Below are 25,366 nucleotides of genomic sequence, written 5' to 3'. Positions count from 1 at the left end.
GCTGTCTATTCACTATTTCCCCTCAGGAAATAAATAACTCAAGACTCTAAGATCTTTAAAAACAGACAAGAAAAAACAAGCAATAAATGGCACCTTGATATTGTATCTTTATGTCTCCTTCCAATTACAGCCAAATTCTCATCCACCCCACATACTCCTCAAACCACTCTAATCTGGCTTATATGTCCTCACTGTAATTATTGAGGTGATCAATGACCTACCTCTGGAGGAAAAATAAAGGGAAAAGGAAAGAAAAATATCAGTATCTATGATGACAATGTTGACTATACCCTTAAAAAACACTTTCTAACCACTTCCACTACCGTTTTTTTCCTGATTGTTTTTTTACTTCTATGGCCATTTCTCAGTGCTCCTTAAGGTTCCTCTTCTTCATTATATCCATTCTCCCACGTCCCCATGATAACTTAATTCATACATATGTATGGCTTAAATTATCACCTAAACATTGATTACCCCCCGAAGTCATCCTCCACCCCTCCCAAATATCCTAAATGCACCTTCAACACAATACAGCTGAAGCTATTAGGCTTCCTCTCCAAATCCACCCGCTTTCTCCTTAAATATACCCTATCCTCAGGCAATGGTATCCACTGAAGTAGCAGAAATCCAGAAGTCATTCTATATTCCACCTGATCCCTTTCCTCCCTTCTCCTGTATCCAACTGATCTCCAAGTCCTGTCAATTCTGCATCTCAAGCATGTCTCCAATTTTCGAGGCTCTTTATCCCCTTAGCTACTATTTCACATGAGGTCCTACCTCATCTTTTACTTTGCCCAGTGTAACAGTCTCCTTACCAGTTTCCCCACCTCGAGTCTCTACCTTTTCCAATTTACTGCCACCTGAATCTTTCAGTTACCCTCTATCAAAATTCTTCATAGCCTTGCACTGCACACAAAACCTTGTCCAGCCATCCCAAAGCACATAAAGTGTCAGGTCTAGAATGTTTCTCTCATGTTTCTCTCTTTCCCTATTTTATCTGCTAAGCAAAGGGATACTTGATAGCAAAGCACAAATGTCTACCACACCTCTATAAAGCCTCCCCTTATTATGCCAGGCAGCTGCAGATGTTCCTTGAACTATGATCCTACAACACTTCATTCACATTTCATTAAAATAATAATCTGTCTTCCCCAACTAAACTGAGATCACTAAATTCTCATAGCCCTGACTAGCACAGACCTGGCACTGGCAGATGCTCAATACATTTTTGCTGGTAGTATTCCTACTGAATAGAATTCACCTTCCTTAGTCTAGTATTAACGTGCTGCATAATCTGTCTGGTCCTAACCTACCTTTCCTTATCAAGTTCTGAATTTGCCTAATGCTCCACACCGTTACTCCCACAGATTGACCCACTGAGATTATCCTCTTCTCCATCTTCTATTGAAGTCCTATCCACCTTTCAAGGCCTAGTTCAAGAGTCCTTCCTTCTTCATAAAGCCGTACCACCAACTCCAAGAAAAAAGCAAGCTCTCCTTTCTTTGAATCCCTATAGCACCTTATCTACATCCTTCTTAAGATCTTTATCATTCGTAACACTGCACTTTAGACGTTACCACATTATCTACTAGACTATATCCTCTTTAAGGTGCAAACACCAGAGCTAATTCATTTTTGTATCACTCCACAACCCTTAACATAAGAACACACGGATGGTAGTCTTTTATTAAATAAACAAGCATACCACACTGACACCCACAGTTTACAAAATACTTTTATAGGCATTTTTCATTTGACTTGCTCTTTGTATCAACCAAGGCATAGAGAAAGCAGATGGAAGAACTAAAATAAAGAGGGTCAAGAAATTTACTTAGAGGCCAGGAGCTATGAAAAGGTAGAGTCAATACTCAAGAGCAAGTCTTCCAGTTTAAAGCCAGGCATTATTTATTGTTACCACACCATACTACACCCTTCCCCTCCATTTATTTAAATCTTATCTGTCTTTATGGGTCAAGGTAAAGTCCCATCTCCTCTGTAACCTTCTCATTTGCTGAAATCATATAACACTTGTTACATACCGCCTTGTATTTTTATGTCTATGTTTTTTAAAAACATAAATTGGATTATACCACACCTTCGCCTAACACTCTCCAATGGCTTCTCAATGCATTTAGAATAAAATAAAAACCTTTTTTGTGATTCACAAAACCCAAATTGCCTCTCATCTTTATTATACCCTCCTTCACTCACTAGGCTCCAGCCACACAAGCCTCTTTTCTGTGTCTTCAAAGGGTCATGCTTTGCAACCTAAATGTCCGTCAACAGATGAACTGATAAAGATGAGGTATATACAACAGAATATTACTCAGCCATAAAAAAGAATGAAATAAGGCCATTTGCAGCAGCATGGATGGACCTAGAGCTGATCATACTAAGTGAGGTTAAGTCAGAAAAAGAAAGACAAACATATGATATCACTTATATGCGATCTAAAAAAAAATGATACAAATGAACTTATTTACAAAACAGAAACAGACTCATAGACATTGAAAACAAACTACCAAAGGGGAAAGGGAGGGGAGGGATAAATTGGGAGCTTGGGATTAACAGATACACGCTACTGTATATAAAATAGATAAACAATAAGGACCTACTGTATAGCACAGGGAACTATATTCAATATCTTATAATAAGCTATAATGGAAAAGAAGCTGAATGAGAACAGATATATAGAGATTGAGACAAAGACAGAGATGTATAACAGAATCACTTTGCTGTACACCTGAAACTAACACAGCATTGTAAATAAATTATACTTCAATTTTTTAAAAAATGAGAAAAAAGAAAATGAAAGTCACACTTCTTCTTGATTTGATACCTTAAAACGTTGTTTTTTATCTTCCTGGGATGCTTAGATCATCACATAGCTGACGCTTGTCATTTAGGTCTCCATTTAATTATCAACTTCATAGTGAGGTTGATAAATTAGAAAGACAAATTAGCACATACACACCTCTCTTCTCCACCAATGTCTTATTTACCACTATAACCCCAGTGCCTAAAACTATGTCTGGCATATAATAAAAGGTTAAAAGATATTTACTGAAGTGATTAATAAAAGTAAAGAACAAGTTATCTACTTCTCTGAATGTCTACAAATACTAGCAGAATGCTTTGGGTAACTGATACCCAGCTAGTTAACTAATAGGCATAGGTCCACTGATAAAATTCTACTTAAACTAAGAAGATTTAGGAGACAGAATTACATTTAGTTAACTAGTTTCTTCATATAAACATTGAGATAAATTTATTACTTTTATTAACAACCAAACATTTTACATCCATTATCCCACAGGGACTTAATAAGCAAAACTAATTTTTCTAATGTAAAACTATATTTATTCCTTCTTTTTAATAACTAGAGGGTCTTCTTGATTAAAAAAAAAATTCAGTCACAGAAGAAATACAAATGGCCATTTAAGACATTTAAATGTTGTCTCCTCTCTGGTAACCAGAAAAGGCAAAATAAAATGTTGGTAATAAATTTACAACCATCACAATGGCAAAAAGAAAAATTCTGAAAATATCAAGTATTCACCAGAATTTAGAGAAACGGTCACTCATATAAATTATCAGAGGGAATATAAAATTGCTAACTAAGCCTTTTAAAAAAAGGCAATTCGGTAGTACCTATCAAATGCTTTTGATCTGCAATTTCACTTATAAGAACATATCCTACAAAAACATTTCCAAATGTGTCAAAAGTTATCACTCAGATATCCTTTAAAGGACTGTTTGTAATATTAAAAAAAAAACGAAAAAACAGCTTAGTGCCCAACAGTTGATGGTTAAATAAAGCTTGATAGATTTCACTGTGGAATTCTATGTAGCCATTTGGAAAGATCTTCAAATCATACTGTTAAAAAAAAAAAGTAAAAAACAACACTTACGGCACAATAACATTCTTAATGTTTATGTGTATATATGTTTGTATGTAAGTATATATGCAGAAAAAGGATGTACACCAATCTATTTACACGGTTATATATTTGGAAGGAAATGGGAATGAAAAGGGCATAAAGGGTAGCTTTCACATCTTGCTACATCTCTGTACAGTTTTCAAGCATTTCATGTTTTAAATATAAAAAGAGTATAGGTTAAAAAAAGTCACAAAATTTCGTTGTATAAAACTGAAAAATGCAGAAAAATTTAAGGATAAACACCAACAGAAAACTTTAAAGAGGAACACTACCAGAAATTACTACAAACCAGAATGTATAGTATTTTACAATGTTTTTTACACTGTCACTTTCTTTAATAAAAATGAAAAAAGTTGTATCAATTTATTTACTCCAGTACACCAACTGCTTAACTTCAAAGAATTAAATTTAGAAAATCATGCATGCTTAAGTAACACTAACTAAAGGAAACAATCAACCTTAATGCATATATTTTCCATAATGAAACATTTTTCATACATTTCTTCCAGCAGAGTCTATGAGGAAACTGATGTGGCCAATCACTACGCACATACTACAAAACAGGAGACCTCCTCTTTTCCTAGCCCATAGGACAATAGTGGATAATTACACAGGCTTGTGTGTAAAGGACACCATAGGACAATAGTGGATAATTACACAGGCTTGTGTATAAAGGACAACCAAAGCATCTGGAATTTTTCTGACACCAAAAATTAGACTCTGAGGGAAACAACTTTAATCAAAAAATAAAACAAATGCATTTATGAAAATTTCACAGCTAAAATCATTTTGTGGAGAAAGACTAAATGTTTTCCATACCTAATCAGGAACAAGGCAAGGTAGTCCAATTTCACCTCTTCTAATCAACACTGAACTTGAAATTCTAGCTGCTATAATTAGGCAAGAAAAAGAACTAGACCAGGGGAAAATAAAGAAATAAAACATTCTCTATTTGCAGATAACATATCTTGTATATAGAATATCCTAAGGAATCCGCTAAAAAACTATTAGAATTAATAAGTCGGCAAGATGGCAGGATACATGATCAATATAGAAAAATCTTCTGTAGGGAATTCCCTAGCAGTCCAGTGGTTAGGACTCAGCACTTTCACTGCCAAGGCACGAGGTTCAATCCCTGGTCGGGGAACTAAGATCCTGAAAGACGCGCGGAGCAGCCAAAAAAAACAAAACACTACTGTAGTTCTACACAGTAGCAATGGACAATCAAAATTTACTTACAAAACAAGGTCCTACTGTACAGCACAGGGAACTACTAATTCAATATCCTATGATAAACCATAATGGGAAAGAATATGAAAAAGAATATATATAACTAAGTACTCTGCTGTACAGCAGAAATTAACACAACATTGTAAATCAACTATACTTCAATACAATTTTTTAAATTTACCCCCCCAAATTTAACTTACAATAATAATTCCCATTGCAATAGCCTTAAATAGAACACCTAAGAATAAATTTAACAAAATAAGTGCAAGGATTGTACCTACAACAAAAAACACCATTGAAAATACCAAGGAAAATATAAATAAACGGAAAGACATTCCATGTTCAGGTATTAGATGACTTAACATTATTAAGATGGTAATACTCCCAAACTGATCTCCAGATTCAATGCAATCCCTATGAAAATCCTTAACTGCCTTTTTTGCACAAATTGGCAAGCTGAACCTAAAATTTGTGGGGAAATGCAAAGGATATCCCCACCACCCTCCCCTGCTCCCACAAAAAAAAGACAATAAACACAAAGTCAAAGCGATCTAAAAGAGAAAATTTGAAAGTTCATACTTCCTGATTTCAAAAATTACTGCGAAGTTAGAATAATCAAGACTGTGTCGTACTGGCATAAGGATGGACATGTAAATCAATGGAATAGAACTGAGAGTCCACAAAATTAACTGAAAATAGAAGATCAAGATGTAAGAACTAAAACTATAAAACTCTTAGGAGAAAATATAGGAACAAATCTTTGTGACTTTTAATTAGGTAAAGCCTTCTTAGGTAGGATACCAAAGCACAAACAACAAAAAGAAAAATTAACTAGACTTCATCAAAATTTAAAACTTTTGTGCTTAATAGATATAAACAAAGTGATACAACAGGAGAAAATATTTGCAAATCAACTATCTGTACCATAATTTATTTATCTGCCCCCCATTCAGAGTACTTAGGTTGTTTCCAGTTTTCGTTATTAGGTAGGAATTATTCATTCCATTTTACAAGTAGAAAGACTACACTCAAAAAGGATAAGTAAATAAATTGCTTGATATTGCTCTGCTACAAAAGCACCAGAGTTACCACCTAAATTCACATCTGTATTATTTCTAAGTCTTTGCTTTTCCTTTATACTGTATCTCTACCCAGCCAACCCAAGGCACAAGATCTGCCAACCACATAGTAGTCTTTTGGTTGTTCTGTTGACCGCTGCCCTAGGCAAATTCTTTTTTCTTCTTCTTCTTTTGGGTCCATAACCAATGTCTCAAAAGCTAAGTGACTTGTCCAAAGTTACACTGCTACAATAGCCCAAGTGGTTGCCAACAAGTTACTTGCGGAAGACTCCATTTCTTTGTACTAAATTAAAGTTGACTCTCCCAAACACAAGAGTTTGTCTCTCTAGGAGAAGGAGAAATGTTGAAAGTCATATTAAGGGACTTGGATCCAGAATATATAAAGAACTCTTAAGATTCAACAATAAGAAGGCAACCAGCTTTTAAAATGGGTAAAGGATTTGAATAAACATTTCCCCCCAAAAGATATACAAATGGCCAATAAACACATGAAAAAATGCTCAACATTATTAGTCATTAGGGAAATGAAATCAAAAGCACAATAAGATAGCACTTTAAACATAAGGATGTCTATGATTAAAAAAAACAACTATTGTCAAGGATGTGGAAAAACTGGAACCCTAACATACTGCTGGTTGGAATATAAAAACTGATGCTGCCACTCTGAAAAATAGTTTGGCAGTTTCTTAAAATGTTAAACATAAGCTTACCATATGACTCAGAAATTCCACTCTTAGGTATATACTCAAGAGAAATAAAAACGTATCTCCATGCAAAAACTGTACACAAGTGTTCAAAGGAGCATTATTCATAACAGACCAAAGTGTAAACAACCCAAGTATCCATCAACTGATGGCAAAATATGGTATATCCATATAATGGAACACTACTTTGCTAAAAATGGAATGAAGTACTGATACATGCTACAACATATATGAGCCTTAGAAACATTAAGTTTAATGAAAAAAGCCAGTCACTGAAGACCATAAACTGTATGATTCCATTTATATGGAATGTCCAGAAAAGGCAAGACCATAGAAACAAGAAAGTAGATTGGCGGTTGTCAGAGACTTGGGGAGGTGGGAATGCAGAGTGACTACCACCGAGTTTCTTTCAGGTTTGATTAAAATGTTCTAAAATGAGTGGCAATGGTTGCACAACTCTGTGAATACACTAAAGACCACTGATTGTACTATTTAAAATAAAAGTAAATTGTATAGTTATTTTAAAAACTAGAAAAAGTAAATAACATAACACTGAAATGTTTCGTGTTTATTCTAAAAATGTATTTCCTTTCCTTTATGTTCCTAATGGAACACTGAAAGTTAAAAAAAAAAAAGACAGATGGCTGACTTTCTGCAGATTTGCTCAGGCAAACAAGTTCTAATCCACTGAGCATAACCCTGTCTTCATGTTTCACTGAATCATGTCTTGAGACGTGTTTTTGAAGAGAGAAAAAGGAAAGATGGTGAGAATAGCACAGGAAGGGCTTAATACTTGATTTGCATGAAGGCACATATTTTTGATTAGTCTAACTCTAGTCATTATGAATTTATTCATAGGCCAATATTAGACTCTGCTAATAGCAAAATTAATTGTAGTTCTAGACACTAGCAATGGACAATCAAAATTAAATTACAAAAACAATACCCATTATAATAGCCTTAAAAAAAATACCTACGAATTTAACAAAGTAGTTCAAGGACTGTACCCTGAAACATTTTTCAAATATTTAAAAGATTAAGGAAAATCTAAATAAATGGAAAGACATTGCATTTTCACGTATTAGATGACAACATTATTAAGATAGGAATACTCTCAAGTTAATCTCCACATTCAATGCAATCCCTGTGAAATTATTTATAAATTCTGAGGTGCTGGATATTTTATTATCCAAATCAATTTAATATTATTTGTCAGGTATCTATCACCTATAGATACAACAGGTGGCAGGTGCTTAAGAGACACTAAGATTAAAAAAGAAACTCATGGAACTTAAAAATCCAGTGGCTGGGGCTTCCCCGGTGGCGCAGTGGTTAAGAATCTGCCTGCCAATTCAGGGCACACGGGTTCGAGCCCTGGTCCGGGAAGATCCCACATGCCGCGGAGCAACGAAGCCCGTGCACCACATCTACTGAAGCCCGCGTGCGCTAGAGCCTGCGCACCACAACGAAGAGTAGCCCCCGCTCGCCACAACTAGAGAAAGCCCACGCACAACGACGAAGACCCAAAACAGCCAGAAACAATAAATAAAAACAAATAAATTTTTTAAAAAATCCAGTGGCTGATGCAGAAACAAATTATTATGGAAACTCTCGTCAAACTACACAAGCCAGGAGTGAAATAAGTCAAAGTACCCTGGAGGAAAAATACATATATACAGAATTCCATACCTAGCAAAAATATCTTTCACAATGGAGACTTTTTCGGACAGACAAAACAGCAGACCTGCATTAAAAGAAGTGTTCAAAGCCATCCCTCTGGCCAGAGAAAAATATTACATTAAAACTTGGATCTACACAAAGGAAAGAGAAATGTTTGAAAAGGTATGTATAAAAGTAGGTAAATGACTTTTCTCATTTTAAATTTCATGTCTACACATAACATACATAAGTTATACATATATAGAAATAAAACATATGACAAGAACAGTACAAAAGACAAGAAGAAGAAAATGGAGGCATGCTCTTGTAATGTTATATTACACATGAAGGTAGACTATGATAAATTAAAGATGTATATTACAAAACCAAGGATGTATAAGCACAGGGAACTACTTTCAATATCTCATAATAACCTATAATGAAAAAGTATATATAAATTACTGAATCACTTCAATGTACACCAGAAACACAACACTGTAAATCAACTACACTTCAATTAAAAAAAAAAAAAGTTAAAAAGAAACCCAAGGAGAAAAAAACCTGTGAACATGAGTTAGGCAAAGTTTGAGGACACAGGCGATGACAAAGAACACAAATCATAAAAGAAAAAATTGCCAAATGAGATTTCATGAAAATTTAAAACTTCTGCTTTTGAAATTACTGTTAAGGAAAGGTGAGCCAGGAAAGGTGAGCCAGTGGCTCACCTTTGCAAAACATGTATCTGATAAAGAGTTTGTATCCAGAATATGTACAGAACTCAATGAGACAAACAACCCAATTCATAAAGAATATGGAGAAAACATTTTAAGACACTTCTCAAAAGACATGAAGAGCAAATAAGCATACAGAAAGATGCTCAACATTATTAGTCATTAGGGAATTGCAAATAAAACCACAATGATATACCACTCTACCTCTACTAGAACAGCTAAAATCAAAGACTGACAAAAACTGAAGTCTCAGTGAGAATGTGAAGCAACTGGAATGCTCATACACAGCTGACTAGAACGCAAAATGGTACAGCCATTTTGGAAAACAGGCTGGCATTTTCTTATGAAGTCAAACATTCACTTAACCATACAACACAGTAGTCCCACCCCTAATTTGCTCACAAATAATAAAAGCAAAAGATCTATATTCAAATGTTCACAGCAGCTTTGTTCATAACAGCTCAAAACTGGAAACAACTCAATTGTTTATCAACTGGGTAATGGGATAATCAAATTGCAGTATATTCATAAATGGAATATGACTCAGCAATAAAAAGGAACAAACCACTGGAACATGCAACAACATCAGTGAATCTCAAAAGCTGGCTAAGTGAAAGGCAGACAACAAAGATTATATACCATATAATTCCATTTATATGACATCAAGAAAGGTAAAACTAATGTGACAGAAAGTAAATTAGTGGTTGCCAAGGACCACAGGTAAGAGTAGGGGACGGACTGCAGAGAGGCACAGGGAACTTTTGGGGGCAATAGGAATGTTCCAGTTATCATGATTGTGGTGATTCATCAAACCCATTTAATTGCACACTTAAAACTGGTGAACTGTACTATATGTAAAGTTATACCTCAATAAAACTAGTTTTTAAAATGAATGAATGAAACATGTCCAATATACGGGGGTGGGGGTGGAGAACTCTAATTAATCCAAGCCTGGATATAATAAGTATTCATAAAAGTGATCTCGGGGCAATAAGCATTAAGAGAAATCACTTTGGGATGAGATTAATGAAGGCTTCATAGGTAAGATGACACATGAACTACGGTTGAAAAAATGGACAAGTAGGATTGGCCAATTGAGGGTAGGGCATAAACTAACGTACAGGGGGCTTATAACTCCATGTTTTTAAAATGGTAAGGAGTCCAGTTTGTATTGTCATCAACACATACAGTGAGAAATAAGGTTATTTTGGGTCAGTCTATGGTGGAGAATCTTAAATGCTCAGTTCAAGAATTTGACTCTGTAAAAATGTTTTACAAAAAAATGACAGAATCAAAGTGGCATTTTGAGATTAATTTGAATGCAGAAAACAGGAAGGGCTCAAAGAGAAAAAGCCGAAATGCAATCAGAATCAACAATAAGGATGTAAGCTACAGAGTTTCGAACTAAATAAGAGTAGACCAGGGCTTCCCTGATGGCACAGCAGTTAAGAATCAACCTGTCAATGTAGGGGACACAGGTTCGAGCCCTGGTCCAGGTAGATTCACATGCCATGGAGCACCTAAGCCTGTGCGCCACAACTACTGAACCTGCGCTCTAGAGCCTGTGGGCCACAAATACTGAGCCCACATGCCACAACTACTGAAGCCCACGTGCCTAGAGCCCGTGCTCTGCAATAAGAGAAGCCACCGCAACGAGAAGCCCACGCACCGCAACGAAGAGTAGCCCCTGCTCGCCGCAACTAGAGAAAGCCTGAGCACAGCAATGAAGACCCAACACACAGCAATGAAGACCCAATGCAGCCAAAAATAATTAATTAATTGATTTTAAAAAAACAGAGTAGACCAAAGACCATTACAGAAGGACAAATTAGAACAAGCAATTCAGTAGAACTCAGGAGGGAGAGGAGGTAAGTATTACTAAGGTTTTGGCACTGGATGCTTGGGAGAAACTACTGCCACTTAAAACATGTGCACAAGCACACACAAATCAAAAAGTTCTTAAAACTAGACGTTACATAAACAAGGTTAAAAGACTCACAAAAATACTAATACCACAAAAAACACTTAATATCTCTACTACAAAGAGCTCTTATAAATTAGAAAAACATCAAATAATGAATCAAGAAATCAGAACATCCAACATACAGATGAAAAGAAAGGCAGCCTTATTAGATATTAAAGAAACACAAATGAAAAAAAATAACGGGACATCTGACAACTCCAAGCAATGGTGGGACTGAAGAAACAGGTATTCTCACACTGTTGGGAAATATAAATTGGTAAAAGCCTTCTGAAAGGGAAATATGACAGTGTATCAGAACTATAAACCTGTAAACCATTTTTGACCCTAGCAATTTTATCCCTAGGAAATCCAATCTAGAGGAGATAATGGGCAAATGCACACAAAAATTCTGCGACAGATGCATAAACATAGAAAAAAACAAAAAATAAAAAAAATAAGAATCTAGCAAAATGGACTTGGCCAAAGAAGTTATGGTATATCCATACAACAGAATACTAGGAGCCAATATAAAGAATATACTATGGAGTACAGGGTACAAAATAGCATTGTAGTATGTTATGTAAAATCTTATGTCCTTATGCATATACGCATAGAAGTCTAGAAGAATGTTCATCAAAATGTCATGGGGATGATCATCTCAGTTAGCTGGATTCAAAGGGACTTTTAATCTCATACTTTTCTATACTAACAAAATTTCTACCATGAGCCTCTATTATTCTTTGTAGATATGTGAAAAATAATGAAGAGCAATATCAGAAAAAGAAATGACTCCAAGAGAAGTGAAATAATTTAATGGTGGATAAATTAAGTTTGAAGTGTCAATAAAATACTTTAGTGAAAGTATCCCTATACAACTGAAAATGCAAAAAACGGAAAAGAAACAGAAAATGGGCATGCAGCCCATGAACTACTTTCGTTTTCAGTTCCTCTCACCACCTTTTTCATTTCCATTTTATGCAAATTCCAATTTTTAACCTAGACTTTAATCCTCTAACCTACATTTATTTTCCAAATATATTAAGAACACTAGATTCTACCATAATTTGCACGTGCAGAAATTCAAGGAACAAAATCACTGCGAATAAGTAATACTTTTCATAATACTTTTGCTTCCAACACCCACTTTAAAGTTTACAGATATCTACATATGAAACAAAGCCAACCAAAAACAAAAATAACAACAAAAACTTAAATGATATTCATAGAAAGCATACAGAATAAGAGAAAAGATTTAAATGACCATAAATATGAATATTAAGCAACATTAATTTTCAGCTGGTTTCTCAAAAACAGCTATTAATTTTTCAGTCAGGAAATAAAAGCTTGACATACAGTCTACTCAGAAAATTTTCACCAAGAAAAACAGATCATTTATCTTGATCATACAACAGAGTACAAATATAAATACTAAGTATGAATTTATTCTTTTTTTTTTTTTTTTGGCAGCGCTGGGCAGGCAGCATGTGGGATCTTACTTTCCGGACCAGGGATGGAACCCATGCCCCCTGCATTGGAAATGCAGAGTCTTAACCACTGGACTGCCAGGGAAGTCCCTGAATTTATTCTGTTCACACTAAAAGTGACTCCCAGCATCCTTGACTCATTCCAGTAAAGCATGAGCTAGAAGGGGGAGGTTCTTAAATTTTCTCCTTATAAATCAAAACAATTACTCCCCCAATCCTAGAGTATACATAAACCAAAACAGCAAGTAAATTTAGAGATATAACTGGCATTTATGCAAAAGCTGGTTTGCATTAATCTGTGGACAAAAATATTCAAATTAATTCAACCACTAATAAATATACTTTGGAATCTGTCCTCTAGGAGCTTACAATCTAGTAGGAAAAACACAAATTTTTAAAAGCTCTACAGCAAAGATAAAATAAAGTGCCGTAGGAATATAAGGAAAGGAATTAACTTTTTCTGGATGAATGGAGTAAAGGTCTCAAGATGGTGGAATTTGAGCTGGGTTTTGAATGCAAAGCTGGAGGCAGAGAAGAGGAAAAAAGGCATTTCAAGCTAAAAGAACAGCAAAAGGAAAAATGTAGAGAAATAAAAGTGCCTCTAAAAATGGAACTCTGATAGAATGGGACCAGATATAAAAGGCATTACCTGACAATGCATTAGAAAATTTGGACTTAATTAATGGAAGTGATACAATCTAACCAAAATTTTCAGCAAACTCTCCTGAATAAAGAATGAATTGGGAAGAAAAGAATAACAGGAAGTCTGATTACAAATGAGGGCCCGAACTAAGGTACTGGAAATGGAATAAATATTAGTGTTAGAACAAAAATGTGAGAGAATGAGTAGATGTAAATGTCAGGCAAGGTTGGGTCAGAGAAGCAGCAAAACACAAGCCCATCTTGGAAATGAAAGGATTACAGTTTGGAGACTTAAGACAGTTCACTTAAATTCCCATTCCTTCTGAGTGTTTCTGCATTTATCCAACTATCCTGTATTTTTAACACTTTTGAAAAGCATTTTAAGAATTCAATTCATCTAAGGATATTCATGACTTATTTCCAGTAAGTACATATCAAATCAGTATTTTATGAGTAATAGCTTTTTTAAAATTCTGGAATGTCTTCATTTCATATATTTTTGAGCACTAGTTTTTAGGACAAAACACTAAATAATCCACAACAAGAAATACTGCGTATCATATGCAAATGAATACTAATAAATTCATTTAAATTTCCATCTAGGGTATGCCCATCTTTAGATTCTCAGGGTCTCAATATTATTCCATAACAGAGGTTTCTGCTGCTTCTTGGTGGAAGAGAAGTTCCACAGGTTCAGAGAGAGAATCAATTATATATAACAATTTATTGTACTGATTGTAACTGGTCTGACTTGAGTGACTTCAGACCAAGACATCCCATGGCAAAACAACCCTCAATAACTATTATTAGTGTCTTCAAAAAATGTTTTTAGCCTCCTATTCATAAAACCTACAAATTAAAAGACAAAATGAGCTGAAAGAACCTTTAGAAGAATTTGGTTTTTTTAATCTTCAAAATGCTGCAAAGATGGCCAGGAAACAGAAATTAACACATAAATAACCAAACAGGGGGTGAATTTTAGCAAAACAGATCATTAAGTGAGGTGGTAAGCTCCCTTGAACCCCATGTGAGGTTCAATACAGCACAATATCAAGAGCTGGTACTTCAGAATCAGCCCAGGGTTTGAATCCAAGCTGACCTTGGAACAAATCACTTAACTTTTTAGAGCTTCCGTTTCCCAATCTATCAACAGGAATGTTCCAACCCCAACATGGGTTTTGGAGGTGAATATATGTTAAGTATTTATCAATACCTGGCGTTCAGTAAAACCTAAATGTCAGTACCACTGCCTCTCATTCTGAACAGCCCCTCTCTTCAGTCCACCTGCACATTTATTATAAGGCCTATCAGCAGAATTATATGACTTCTCACACCCCAACAGTCAAGTAGCAAAGGAAATATGGTAACCCGGTTATACAGAGGAAAAAGGAAAGCTAAGAAGGGACTTGATGAAAAGCATGAGCAGCAGAGGGCTGAAGATTCAGATGGTGGCAAAGAGCAGGTTGTGAAGTAGAAGTCAATAGAATAGAGAGAATTTATTCTAGGAACTAACACAGAGAAAATCTTCATTCCATGGTCTCAATACCATTTTGAATGTGCATGCATTTCCTTAAAAATATCTACAGTGACAATTCATTCATATATAAGCTCCATGTGGGCTGGAAAAAGACCACTCTGCTATTTCCTATAGCAAAACACACAGTCTCTATTAAATCCTTATATATCCAGGCCCACAATATTTCACATGCTCAATAAACGCCATCATTCCTTCCTTTACCTATCCAACAATTATTAAGAGTCTACTTGTGCCAGATACTACACTGAGCACTAGGAATACAACGGTCATCAAGACAGGATAATTGCCTTCATGGAGCTCGCAATCCAAGAGTCTATTCGTTAAACAACATGGGCCACCTATCACATTGACTTAAACAAAACTTTTTGCATTAAGCTGGACAAGATAGTTCAATTAGTTATTCCAAAACAGTAATAACACATTTGTTATATTTAAAAATCAAGTTCTTCAATCAACTATTTTAACTATAAATTCTGGGCCCCATATTTTAAGCAGGACATTTGACAAACTAGGTATAATATAATGTGAAATCAAAAACTGTATGAAAAATGAGTTTTTTGACCCAGAGAAGAAAAGACAAAACAACTGTCTTGGGCTTCCCTGGTGGCGCAGTGGTTGAGAATCTGCCTGCTAAGGCAGGGGACACGGGTTCGAGCCCTGGTCTGGGAAGATCCCACATGCCGCGGAGCAACTGGGCCCGTGAGCCACAACTACTGAGCCTGCGTGTCTGGAGCCTGTGCTTCACAACAAGAGAGGCTGCGATAGTGAGAGGCCCGCGTGCCGCGATGAGGAGTGGCCCCCACTTGCCACAACTAGAGAAAGCCCTCGCACAGAAACGAAGACCCAACACGGCCAAATTAAAAAAAAAAAAAAAACAACAACTGTCTTTACATTTTGAAGAAGCAGCATACAGGTTTGCTCTGAACTATTCCAAAAAGTTAAACTTGAAGCAATTAGTAGAAGTTACGTGGAGGCAGATTGCTGTTTCAATATGAAGAATTCTAGCATTTCAAGCTATTCAATAAAAATTCCACCACGTTACATTTCTGTAATAGTCTGTAATATTTCTACACTTTGCAAAACACAAATCTTTTTTTCCCTTTAAAAAAAATCAGCTTTATTGAGATGTAATTTAAGTACAGCAAAATTCACCAATTTTAAGTGTACATAAAACACAAATTTTCATTTAATCCTTGGAATAATAAAACAAAACCAAGTATTTCGCTGTTACAGTTTAGGAAACTGAGTCTCCCAGGGTGTTGCTAAGACACTGGGCAAACCAGAAAGTCCCAAATCTAATGGAATAAGCTGTCTCAAAGTAACATCTTCCCACCTCTTGATGTATACAGGCACACAACCAAAAGGCTGGATGTCAGGAATGTTGGCCAAAATATTCTAAAGCTTCTTCCAAACCCAACCACTTAGAAACACTGGTGGTCAACACAGACACCAGGAAAAGATTCAGTAATGAATGGTCCTCTAGAATGCAAGCCTCATGAGGGCAAGGACCTTGTCTCTCTTCATTGCTATATTCCAGTCCTTAAAACAGTACCTGGCATATAATATGTGCTCAATAAATATTTGCTAAATACAAATAATCCCAAATGCACATACCACTGCTCTGAAATAAATATAAAATACACAGCACTATCAGATAATAAAGGACCTCACTGAAGTATCCAGCAACTAAAAGGCCTGATAAACAAAAAAATCCATTCCTAAAATTGCATCATACACTTAAAATTGCTATCTAAAGCACTGAAACTTTGACCTACTCCGTCAAAAACAAATTCATCTGCAAAAAATGCAAGCCTTTTGGCAAACCTATTTTAATTAAAGTAAAATATAAACTCGTACAAGACACAGAAGCTAGATATGGTGAAATGAGTTTTCAATGTTGATAGTCTTTGCTTAAGGCATCAACTAGCATTGAAAGTGTGCTTGAACCCTGCAAGAATGAAGAGATTTATACAGCTGGTTTGGTTTAAAGACAAACGCACACAAATCTCCACTCGCATCACATCTTTACACTTACTAGGCTGACGCTTCAAAGAGATCTAATTTTACCGGTACACATGTTGTATTGAGATTCAACATAACCGTGCTTAGAGGTACTCAGCAGCTGCTTGGCATTACTGAAAAGTAAAACCAATAGGAAAAAACAACAGATGCAAACAATTCATAATACCCTAAACTATAAGGCCTAGAGTTTCTAGACATCCAAAAGAATTTAAGAACCTGTAATATCCTCAGAAGTTACTTTTAATTCATTTTGCTTAACAGATAAATATATATCAATGCACACACCATTTTTGGAGAACAGCATTATATAACAGGCAAGGTATTAACAGCTATATTAAAGAATTACTCCAATTTAACTAAAGTATACCTTTCAAAGATATCTGAACAAAGATCCTGACACTTAAAGGTCTAGTTAACTTTAAAGTATGTGTAAACAGTAATTTAAAGTGCTAGCAGATAGTGTGATAGTTTAAGGAACGTCCAGTACTAAGCCATTCACTCGGTGGCTACACTGGATTACACCAACTAGCTTATGTTTATATTACATTATTAGCAACTGGGTGTCACCACAAACCAACACAGAAACCACAATCTCATCATTTCTTTCTACTTTTTAAAATCATGACTTTGGAAGATCAAGTAAAAAAAAAAAACTATTCCACACAAGAATACCATAAAATGAGTATCTTCCTTATCTTACGAATTAAGAACCGTAAGTTTTTTCACATATTGAAAGAATGAACTTGACAGAAAGGCTGCTTTTCCCACCGCTGTACTAATCATATGAAACATTTGCAACCCACATCTAACTCTGACATCAGCACCTGGCGCCGATTCTCCTTTACAAATGCTTACTCCCTAAGCTGCAATCCACTCCTAAGTCTCCAGCAACGAAACCTCTTCGGAGGGCTTTCAAAACTGTGACAAATCACCCTCCAGGCTGACCCAAAGCAACTGCGCTGGAAAAGCAAAGAGCAGTTTAGAGAAACCCGTTTAAATGGATTAACGCAACACCTTTAAAACGGTGAACCCTTCCTCAGAACCCTTCCCCGCCAGAGCGAGGAGAAACTCTGCCGGACCTGTTGCTTTGTCCCCTCCGAAGCCCCCACAAGGTGCTTGGGGCGCGCGAAAACGCCCCTCCCCACCGGAAGCCCCGTGCCAGGTGAGGTTTTCTCGCCTCGCCGGCCGACTGGAATGCTGCAGCGCCCCATAGCCTCTTGCCCTGCCTCCGGGGCTCTGGCCGGCCCAGCCCGAGACAGACCCCGGGACGCCGGACTCACCTGATCACAGGGCTGTAGGGGCTCCGGGAGCGGCGCCAGCTGCTGCTGCTGTACGGGCTGGGGGACACGTCGCCGCCCCGCTCGTAGGAGCTGTGGCGGCTGTAGCTGGGGGAGCGGCGGCGGCTGTAGGGGCTCGGGGAGCGGGCCAGACGCCGCGAGTAGGGGCTGCTGCCGCCTCCCGCCGGGCTGGGGGACTTGCGGCTCCGCAGGCTCTGCGAGGCCCTGTGGGACACCGGGCTGTCGTCCCGGCCTCCCAGCGGGCTCAGGGACCGCTGCCGCCGCCTGTAGGCCTTGGGCTCGGTCTTGTCCTCCCGGTAGGCCTTGGGCGGCTCCTTGTAGGCCGACGGCGGCTCCTTGGACGACTTAGTCCGGCTCCGGTGGGCCTTCGGGTCTCGGTCCTTGCGGCTGCTACTGCTGCTGGACGTGGCCGAGGCGCTTTTCCGGCGGCCGCCGCTGCTGCTGCTGCTGCCGCTTTTGGCGGCCTCCACCCGCTCCTCGCCGCCGTGCCCGTGGCGGCTGCGGGACTTGGAGGCCTCGCCGCCGCCGCCGCCGCCGCGCTGCCCGTCCCGCCGCCGGTGCTCGCGGTGGCGGTCCTTGCTGCGGCCGCTGCTGCTGCGGCGGTCCCGGCGGGGCCTGCGCTCCGACCCCTCCCCGCGCCGCTGGGTGCCGGAGGAGGAGGCCGGACTCCCGCCGCTGCCCCCCGTTCCCCCGGCAGCCGTCGCCGCCGTTGCCGCGCTGACCCCCCCCAGCAGCAGCCCCTGCTCGGACTGGGAGCTTACATCCTCGTACTCCACCAGCGGGGTCACACCCCCGCCGCTACTAGCACCGCCACCGCCGTCCTGCTGCGGCTGGGGCAGCGAGAAGACCCGACGCTTCTCCGCCTCCTGCCCGGCGCGGGGCCCGCGGCGCCGCTTCTGCCGCCCTCCTGCGCGCCTCTTGCCTCTCGCCAGCCGCTTGACCTCCAGAGGGGGGCCCGGGCTGAAGCAAGAGGAGGAGGCCGCGGCGGCGGCGGCTGCGGCGGCGGCCGTGCCGGGAGCAGCCAGGAAGAGCAGAGGCGGCGGGGGCGGCGGCGGTTGCAGGAGCTGCGGCTGCAGGAGCGGCAACAGCAGCGGCGGCTGCTGAGGGGACAGGAATCGCCTCCGCTTGCGGCGTTCCTCCAACTTCTTCTCCGCCCAGCTCAAGCCCCCGCCTCCCCCCAGCGCCGTGTCCGAGCTGCTCGGCATCGCCTAGAGCCCGCCGCAGAGCGCGGCGCGGGTGCGGCCTCCTCCCGGGTCAGATCCTGGCCATCTCCCCCGCCGGAAACGGGAACGGCGGTGGCGGAGGGACACCGAGCACCAGGGCCGGCCGGGAGACGCGCCACGATAATCCGGGTCGGGACTCGGGTCCCTGGGTTCCAGATCACAGTGGGGTACGCAGCGGCCTCCGGGCCCGAGGGAAGCAGGGAATCCGGGCGGAGGAGCTCCCGATCGTGCTCGTCTTCCTAGCCTCGGCAGCAAAAACACCAGATGCGCCGGGCGCTGACCTGCGGGGGAGTCCGGAGTCCTCCAAGTGCCCCCGGGGGTGGGGGAGAACGACCTCGGCCGCGCTCTCGGCTCGGGCAGCGCAACGCGGAAGTACCACCTTCGTCTCCGCTTCACTCCATCGGGCCCTGACGTTGGGTGCGAGTTCAGGGGAGGGGAGTGGGCGAGACAACAACACGCCTCCGCCGCCTCCTTCTCCTCGTCGACGTTGTCCTCCTGTGGTGGCGGCGACACACGGCGGGCGCCTCAGAAGTGGCCTGGGCCTGACAACAACTCCCGGCCTAAGGCCTCGCGCACTCTGCGGCCCGCAGGGACGGGCGGCGGGGCGGGGCGAGGCGGGGGCGACCGGGCTGCGGCTCACGGTTGGGGCAGCGAGTGTGCGGGGCTGGGCGGGGGGCTGTTTCCGGGGAGATGGGGGCGGGGGGGGCGTTTCTGAGTCTGTGGGGGTGGGTATGGGCCCTGACTTTCTTCTTCCTTCGGCGCGGCGAGCAGAGGTGGCGGTGCTGCCCCTTTCCTCCGCTCCCCCCCCCGCCTCCACGAGGAGGCTCCTGGTGTGCGCGGCTGGCCCGGCTCGCTCCTCCCCTTCCCTCTCCGCTCCTCGTCAGGAGGAGGGAGGGAGATGGGACTTGCTGGTTGGGCCCTAACCTCCACAACCCCTCCTTCTAGCCTCCCTCTTTCGGCCTTTCCCCTCTTCGGCCCTGACGCAAGGCCGGGGGCGCGCACGCACGTCGCGCTCCGAGAAAGCCCAAGGTGAGTGGTGTCAGGGGCAAAGGAGGCGGGAACAAAGTTGCCGCGCACGGGCGTGCTCGCTCCCGCCAAGCGACGGGCGTCTGGCCCGGAAGTGAGGGAACGTAGAGACGGCTCCACTTCCGATGGGGGTGGGACTCTGTGAAGAAGAGTTAAAGAAAGGAGAGGGTTCGTGCGCCGCCTACTGCTGTCGCTGGAGAGTCTCGGGGTGACGGAGCGCCGGTCGTGCCTGTTGCTTGCGTCCAGCGCGCAGCACCGGCTCTGGATCTTCGCAGGCGCCGCACGGCGAGAGCAAGAATCTGGAGACTCAGGAATAATGCCATTAATGGCCTTCTGGGCTGGATAATCACCCCGTCGTCTCCTCTCAGCCAAGCCCGGACGGAGGTTGGAACAGCTGCGAAAGAGGGAGAGGGCACCCTGCAAAAGAGGGCGGAGATGGCGTTAGCTTAAACTATCTCTTGTACACCCAAGTTCCAGGCCCCATCTTGACCTAAAAACACAGTTGGAAATCCCAGTCTGGCGCTTCCATTAACACTGAAGTTTAAAAAAAAAAGTTAATACGAGGAATAATGAAACGTCGAAAGGAACTCCGGGAAACCCCAAAATTTTTACCGGCGGCCTTGAAGTCAAAACATCTCGCTCAAATGAGAGCTGCCCTCTTGGCACTTCACCCTCTTTCACCTTAACTATCCAAAACTGTGGGGCTGCAAAGCGTAACCATTCGGTGACCTCACGTCTCATTTCTTGCATTACCAGGTTAGCCTTAACTTAAATGGCTTATTGGTTTGGGTTTGTTTTTTTTTTAATTTTAATTGTATTATAGTTGACTTACAATGTTGTGTTTCAGGTGTACGCGAAGTGAATCAGTTATACATACGCATATACCCACTCTTTTTTAGATTCCTTTCCCATATAGGCCATTACAGAGTATTGAGTAGAGTTCCCTGTGCTACACAGCAGGTCCTTATTAGTGGCTGTGGGAGTTTAATATTGGTTGCAAAGAGAAGCTGAGCAGTGCATTCAATGGCTACATGTAGTCACCCGTTTTCAAGTTTATTTGTTCAGTGCATCGGTTGGTTCTTAGTTCTTAAACACTTAGTACCCATCCATCATTCATGCCTTAATAATTTTAATACACTAACACTGTATCTCAGTCTGGACTCGCCTAAGCAGAAATCAGGCTTCACTGAAAGAGTACAAAGGGTGTTTGCTGAAGAATAAAGGAGGAGGCAAAGGAGTAGGTAATCTTGAAGGCAGTTCATTTCCCAGGAGGATAGGCCCCGGGTGGGCCACACAGTGGGACCTACCACGCAGCCAGAAGGATGTGGTAAATGCACTGGAAAACTGAATAGAAAAGTAAGGGACAAGGTGCCTAAAAACGTTTCTCCTTGGCAGTATTGCTGCCTGAAGTTCCTACAACCTAAACCAGTTAGCGAGAGGCTTTTTCCAAAAAATTACGATCAACCTGCCCCATCATCCTACTTTGAAAAGCCTGGAGTAACAGAACAAGGAGAGCAAAATGGATTTATCTAGCAGTTCGTCACATACGACCAACTCCAGGTAAGAATATCATTTTCTGTCCTATACTTGCAAAGAAAACATGTTCCAAAGTAAATGCGTAGCTTCCAGTCCAGGTTGCAAACAGAAAACATATACTAAAATATTTTTAGTGGGGTTCTGCCACCCCATATGTTTCTGCAAAGAGTCTGGGGGGGTGAGATGGGGAAAAGGGGCAGAAGCAAAGCATTCTGAACTCCCCAAAGATACCTGCCCCCCATGCATTGAAATGCTAATGATTAACAGGGTTCAAACTCCAAAAAATGAGAAAGACCTTTAAATTAGAAGCCATCTGTTTCTATAAGCTTGTCTACTTATCTTCATGTAAAGAGACTTGAAGTTGCCACTTGGGACTGTGTTTTAGTATTTTACTGTTTGTGTGTTATGACATACTGTCTACTGGTTTAAGAGAGAGAGAAGGAGGTGGTAAGTTTTTTGCTTTCTTTGTTTATCTAATGGGTCATAACATACCTAATCAGCTGTTCTTAAAGTGTGGCCTGAGACTAACGCTCTTTCAATGAATCATGCAATCAAAGCTATTTTCATAGTAAGACATGATTTGTCTTTATCATTCTTATTTTTTCACAAATGCACTATGGAGTTTTCCAGAGGCAACATGACATGTGATGACATCATTGTTCTGATGGCTAATAGAATGTGTGCTTGTGTGTTCATATGTTTTCTAGAATGTTCTAAGGTATTAAGTTTCTGAAATGTGTAAACATTTGGAATATCTGCCTAACTCAGTGACCCGATACTTTCCAACTGACTAATGGATGATGTTACAAAATCATGAGTAAAAGATTCATTCAAAGTGCAGGACAGACTGATGTGTTTTAATGTAACCATACAAAAAGTTCATAGATCTGTTCTCAGATTCCACTTTATAACTAACCTTTTAAGAAGCTACTGTGGGGACTTTCCTGGTGGTGCAGTGGTTAAGAATCCGCCTGCCAATGCAGGGGACACGGGTTCGAGCCCTGCTCCGGGAAGATCCCGCATGCCGCGGAGCAACTAAGCCTGTGTGCCACAACTACTGAAGCCCGTGCTCCTTAACGAGAAGCCACTGCAATGAGAAGCTGGCGCATCACAGTGAAGAGGAGCCCCACGCCGCAGCTAGACAAAGCCCGCACGCAGCAACGAAGACCCAATGCAGCCAAAAATAAATTAATTAATTAATTAAGAAGCTACTGTGGAGTTTTGGTGTAGTATCAAAGAATGACCACAGTTGTCTGGAAAAGCTATTAAAATACTCCCTCGCTTTTCCAACAACATGTCTTTTTCATACATTTCCACCAAAATAACATATTGCAACAAATTGCATTAAAAGGCTGATACGAGAATCAGTTTCAGTCCTACTAAACCAGTCGAAAGGAGATCTATAGAAAGGTAGAAACATTAATCCTCTAATATTTTTGTTTTGTAAAGATAGTTTCTTGCATTTAAATGTGTTAGTTGTGTTACTATATGATGAAGTTATTGTTATTTTGAATGACTTTTTTTTTCTTTTTGGTGCCATGCTGCACAGCTTGCAGGATCCTAGCTCGCAGACCAGGGATCGAACCCAGGCCCTCAGCAGTGAAAGTGCAGAGTCCTAACCACTGGACCGCCAGGGAATTCCCTAAATGAATATTTTTAAATTGTCTCCATTTTTATTTCTAATATCAACAGATATAACTCATATAAACAAAAACTCTTTTATGGTCCTCAGAAATTTTTTTAAGTGTAAAAGGATCTTCAGACCAAAACCTTTGAGAAATGCCATACAAAATCATTAAAATTCCACTGCTTCTGTTCATGCTTCTAGTGGTACAGACAGTTCACAGATAGGTCATGCACTACCATTCCAGAATCTTCCTTATAACTAGGAGTTTCTGTAGTGTCTTTCAACATTGCTTCTCCTTTAGAGAAATTGGTTGTTTGAGTTTTTATTAGGTTTTCTCAGTCTTGAAAAAGTTTAAGCTCTCCTTACTTCAGCCCACTATTCTTTATCATAAGGAAGAATATCAAGCATGTTATTGTTAAAAGAGAGAAAAGCAAAGCCAAAACATGGAACTTTTCAATTTAATTATAAAAACAAGTAGTGGTCAGTATTTATGTGCACTTACTATGTGTCAGGCTCTGTGCTAAGTGCTTTATATTTATCTTTTCATTTAATCCTCTCAACAGTGCCTAAAAATAGGGTGACCATAGTCCTCAGTTTGCCTGCGGTGGTCCTGGTTTATGCCATTTGTTCAAGTATAATTATTAATAATATCCCCCTGCCAGCACGTAAGTTTCCCAGTTTGGACATAAATTATCTGATCACCCTCCCTGTAAAAATTACTATCCACAGTTTACAAATTAGGAAACTGAGGCACAGAGAGATTGAGTGTCTTGCCCAAAGTACACTGCTAGTAAATGTGGGTGTGGGATCCTAACCCAGGTCTGTCTAGCTTTGTAGTTCAGGCTTTTAAAGAATTACAAACTGTTTCACAGTGATATCAATGCTCCTGAGATTTATTTTGACCCCAACTATAGTAATATATTCCAGAATAAAAGAAAGTAGAACACAGAAATTTAAGGTAAAATTTTAAATTCAGTTTCAGTTGTAAAACACTGATGTGATAGATGTGCTGTTCCGACACTCATCTTTTACACAGTTCAGAGGCGCATACTTGCTATCAACAGTTTGCAGAAAACCAATGCTGCTTCTGTGTTGGGGCTTGCGGGGGAGTGCAGTTCTTGCTGGTTCAGTAAAGCTGAAGGATGCCTATTTATAAAACAGGAAACGTGGACCAAACTGTTAGAGGCCTTCCTAATAGGGATTCTCCCTGATTATAAGTAACAATGCAAGTTTCATTGGGTGTATAAATGTGCCTAGCTTAAAACTACATCTCCCAGCAGTCTCTGCAGATGAAGGACCTGACCATGCTATGCAGTCCTGGCCAACGAAATGTAAGTAGAAGTTGTTGGATGAGGCTTCTGGGAATGCTTTCTTAAAATGGAAGGCCAATTTAGCTGATCTTGCCTTTTACTTTTCTTTACATCTGGAACTCAAATGCAATACTGGAGTTTGAGCAGCCATCTTGTGACTACAAAGGAACAAGCACATGTTAAGGATGGCTAGGTGAAGGGAAGAGAGAAGGACCTGGCTCTCTGAGGACATTGTGGATCTACCAAATCAACCCTGGACTGAAAAAGACATATAAAACTGGTAATATGTTTAAGCCACTGTTTTTTTCCATTTTTATTATAGATAAACTAAATTCCTAACTATTGCAGTGTGAC

The 25,366-nt window shown here is 40.4% G+C and overlaps 1 protein-coding gene and 1 long non-coding RNA gene across 5 annotated transcripts in view; one reads left to right on the top strand and one right to left on the bottom strand.

The window, feature by feature from the left end:
• The window catches only part of CDK13 (cyclin dependent kinase 13), a 111,084-nt gene extending 90,924 nt beyond the window's left edge, over positions 1–20,160 (bottom strand). For both annotated transcript variants that reach the window (XM_060157352.1, XM_060157353.1), the window contains exon 1: positions 18,273–20,160. In XM_060157352.1, the coding sequence (XP_060013335.1) occupies positions 18,273–19,495 (1,223 nt within the window). In that variant the 5' untranslated portion in view covers positions 19,496–20,160. The remainder of the gene's footprint in view (positions 1–18,272) is intronic.
• Positions 20,161–20,261: 101 nt separating this feature from the next.
• On the top strand, positions 20,262–25,033 carry LOC132524387 (uncharacterized). Of its 3 annotated transcripts, none has more exons than XR_009541847.1 (3): positions 20,262–21,295; positions 21,387–22,099; positions 24,983–25,033. It is a non-coding gene; the product is annotated as an uncharacterized LOC132524387 (long non-coding RNA). The 3 variants fall into 3 exon arrangements; XR_009541848.1 differs by having other exon boundaries at positions 24,980–25,033; XR_009541849.1 differs by having other exon boundaries at positions 24,960–25,033.
• Positions 25,034–25,366: the final 333 nt, after the last annotated feature.

The sequence above is a fragment of the Lagenorhynchus albirostris genome, chromosome 8 (assembly GCF_949774975.1).
Source record: "Lagenorhynchus albirostris chromosome 8, mLagAlb1.1, whole genome shotgun sequence".
Classification (NCBI taxonomy): domain Eukaryota; kingdom Metazoa; phylum Chordata; class Mammalia; order Artiodactyla; family Delphinidae; genus Lagenorhynchus; species Lagenorhynchus albirostris.
Note: the sequence above shows the minus strand (reverse complement) of the source record. Positions and strands in the feature narration are given on the sequence as shown.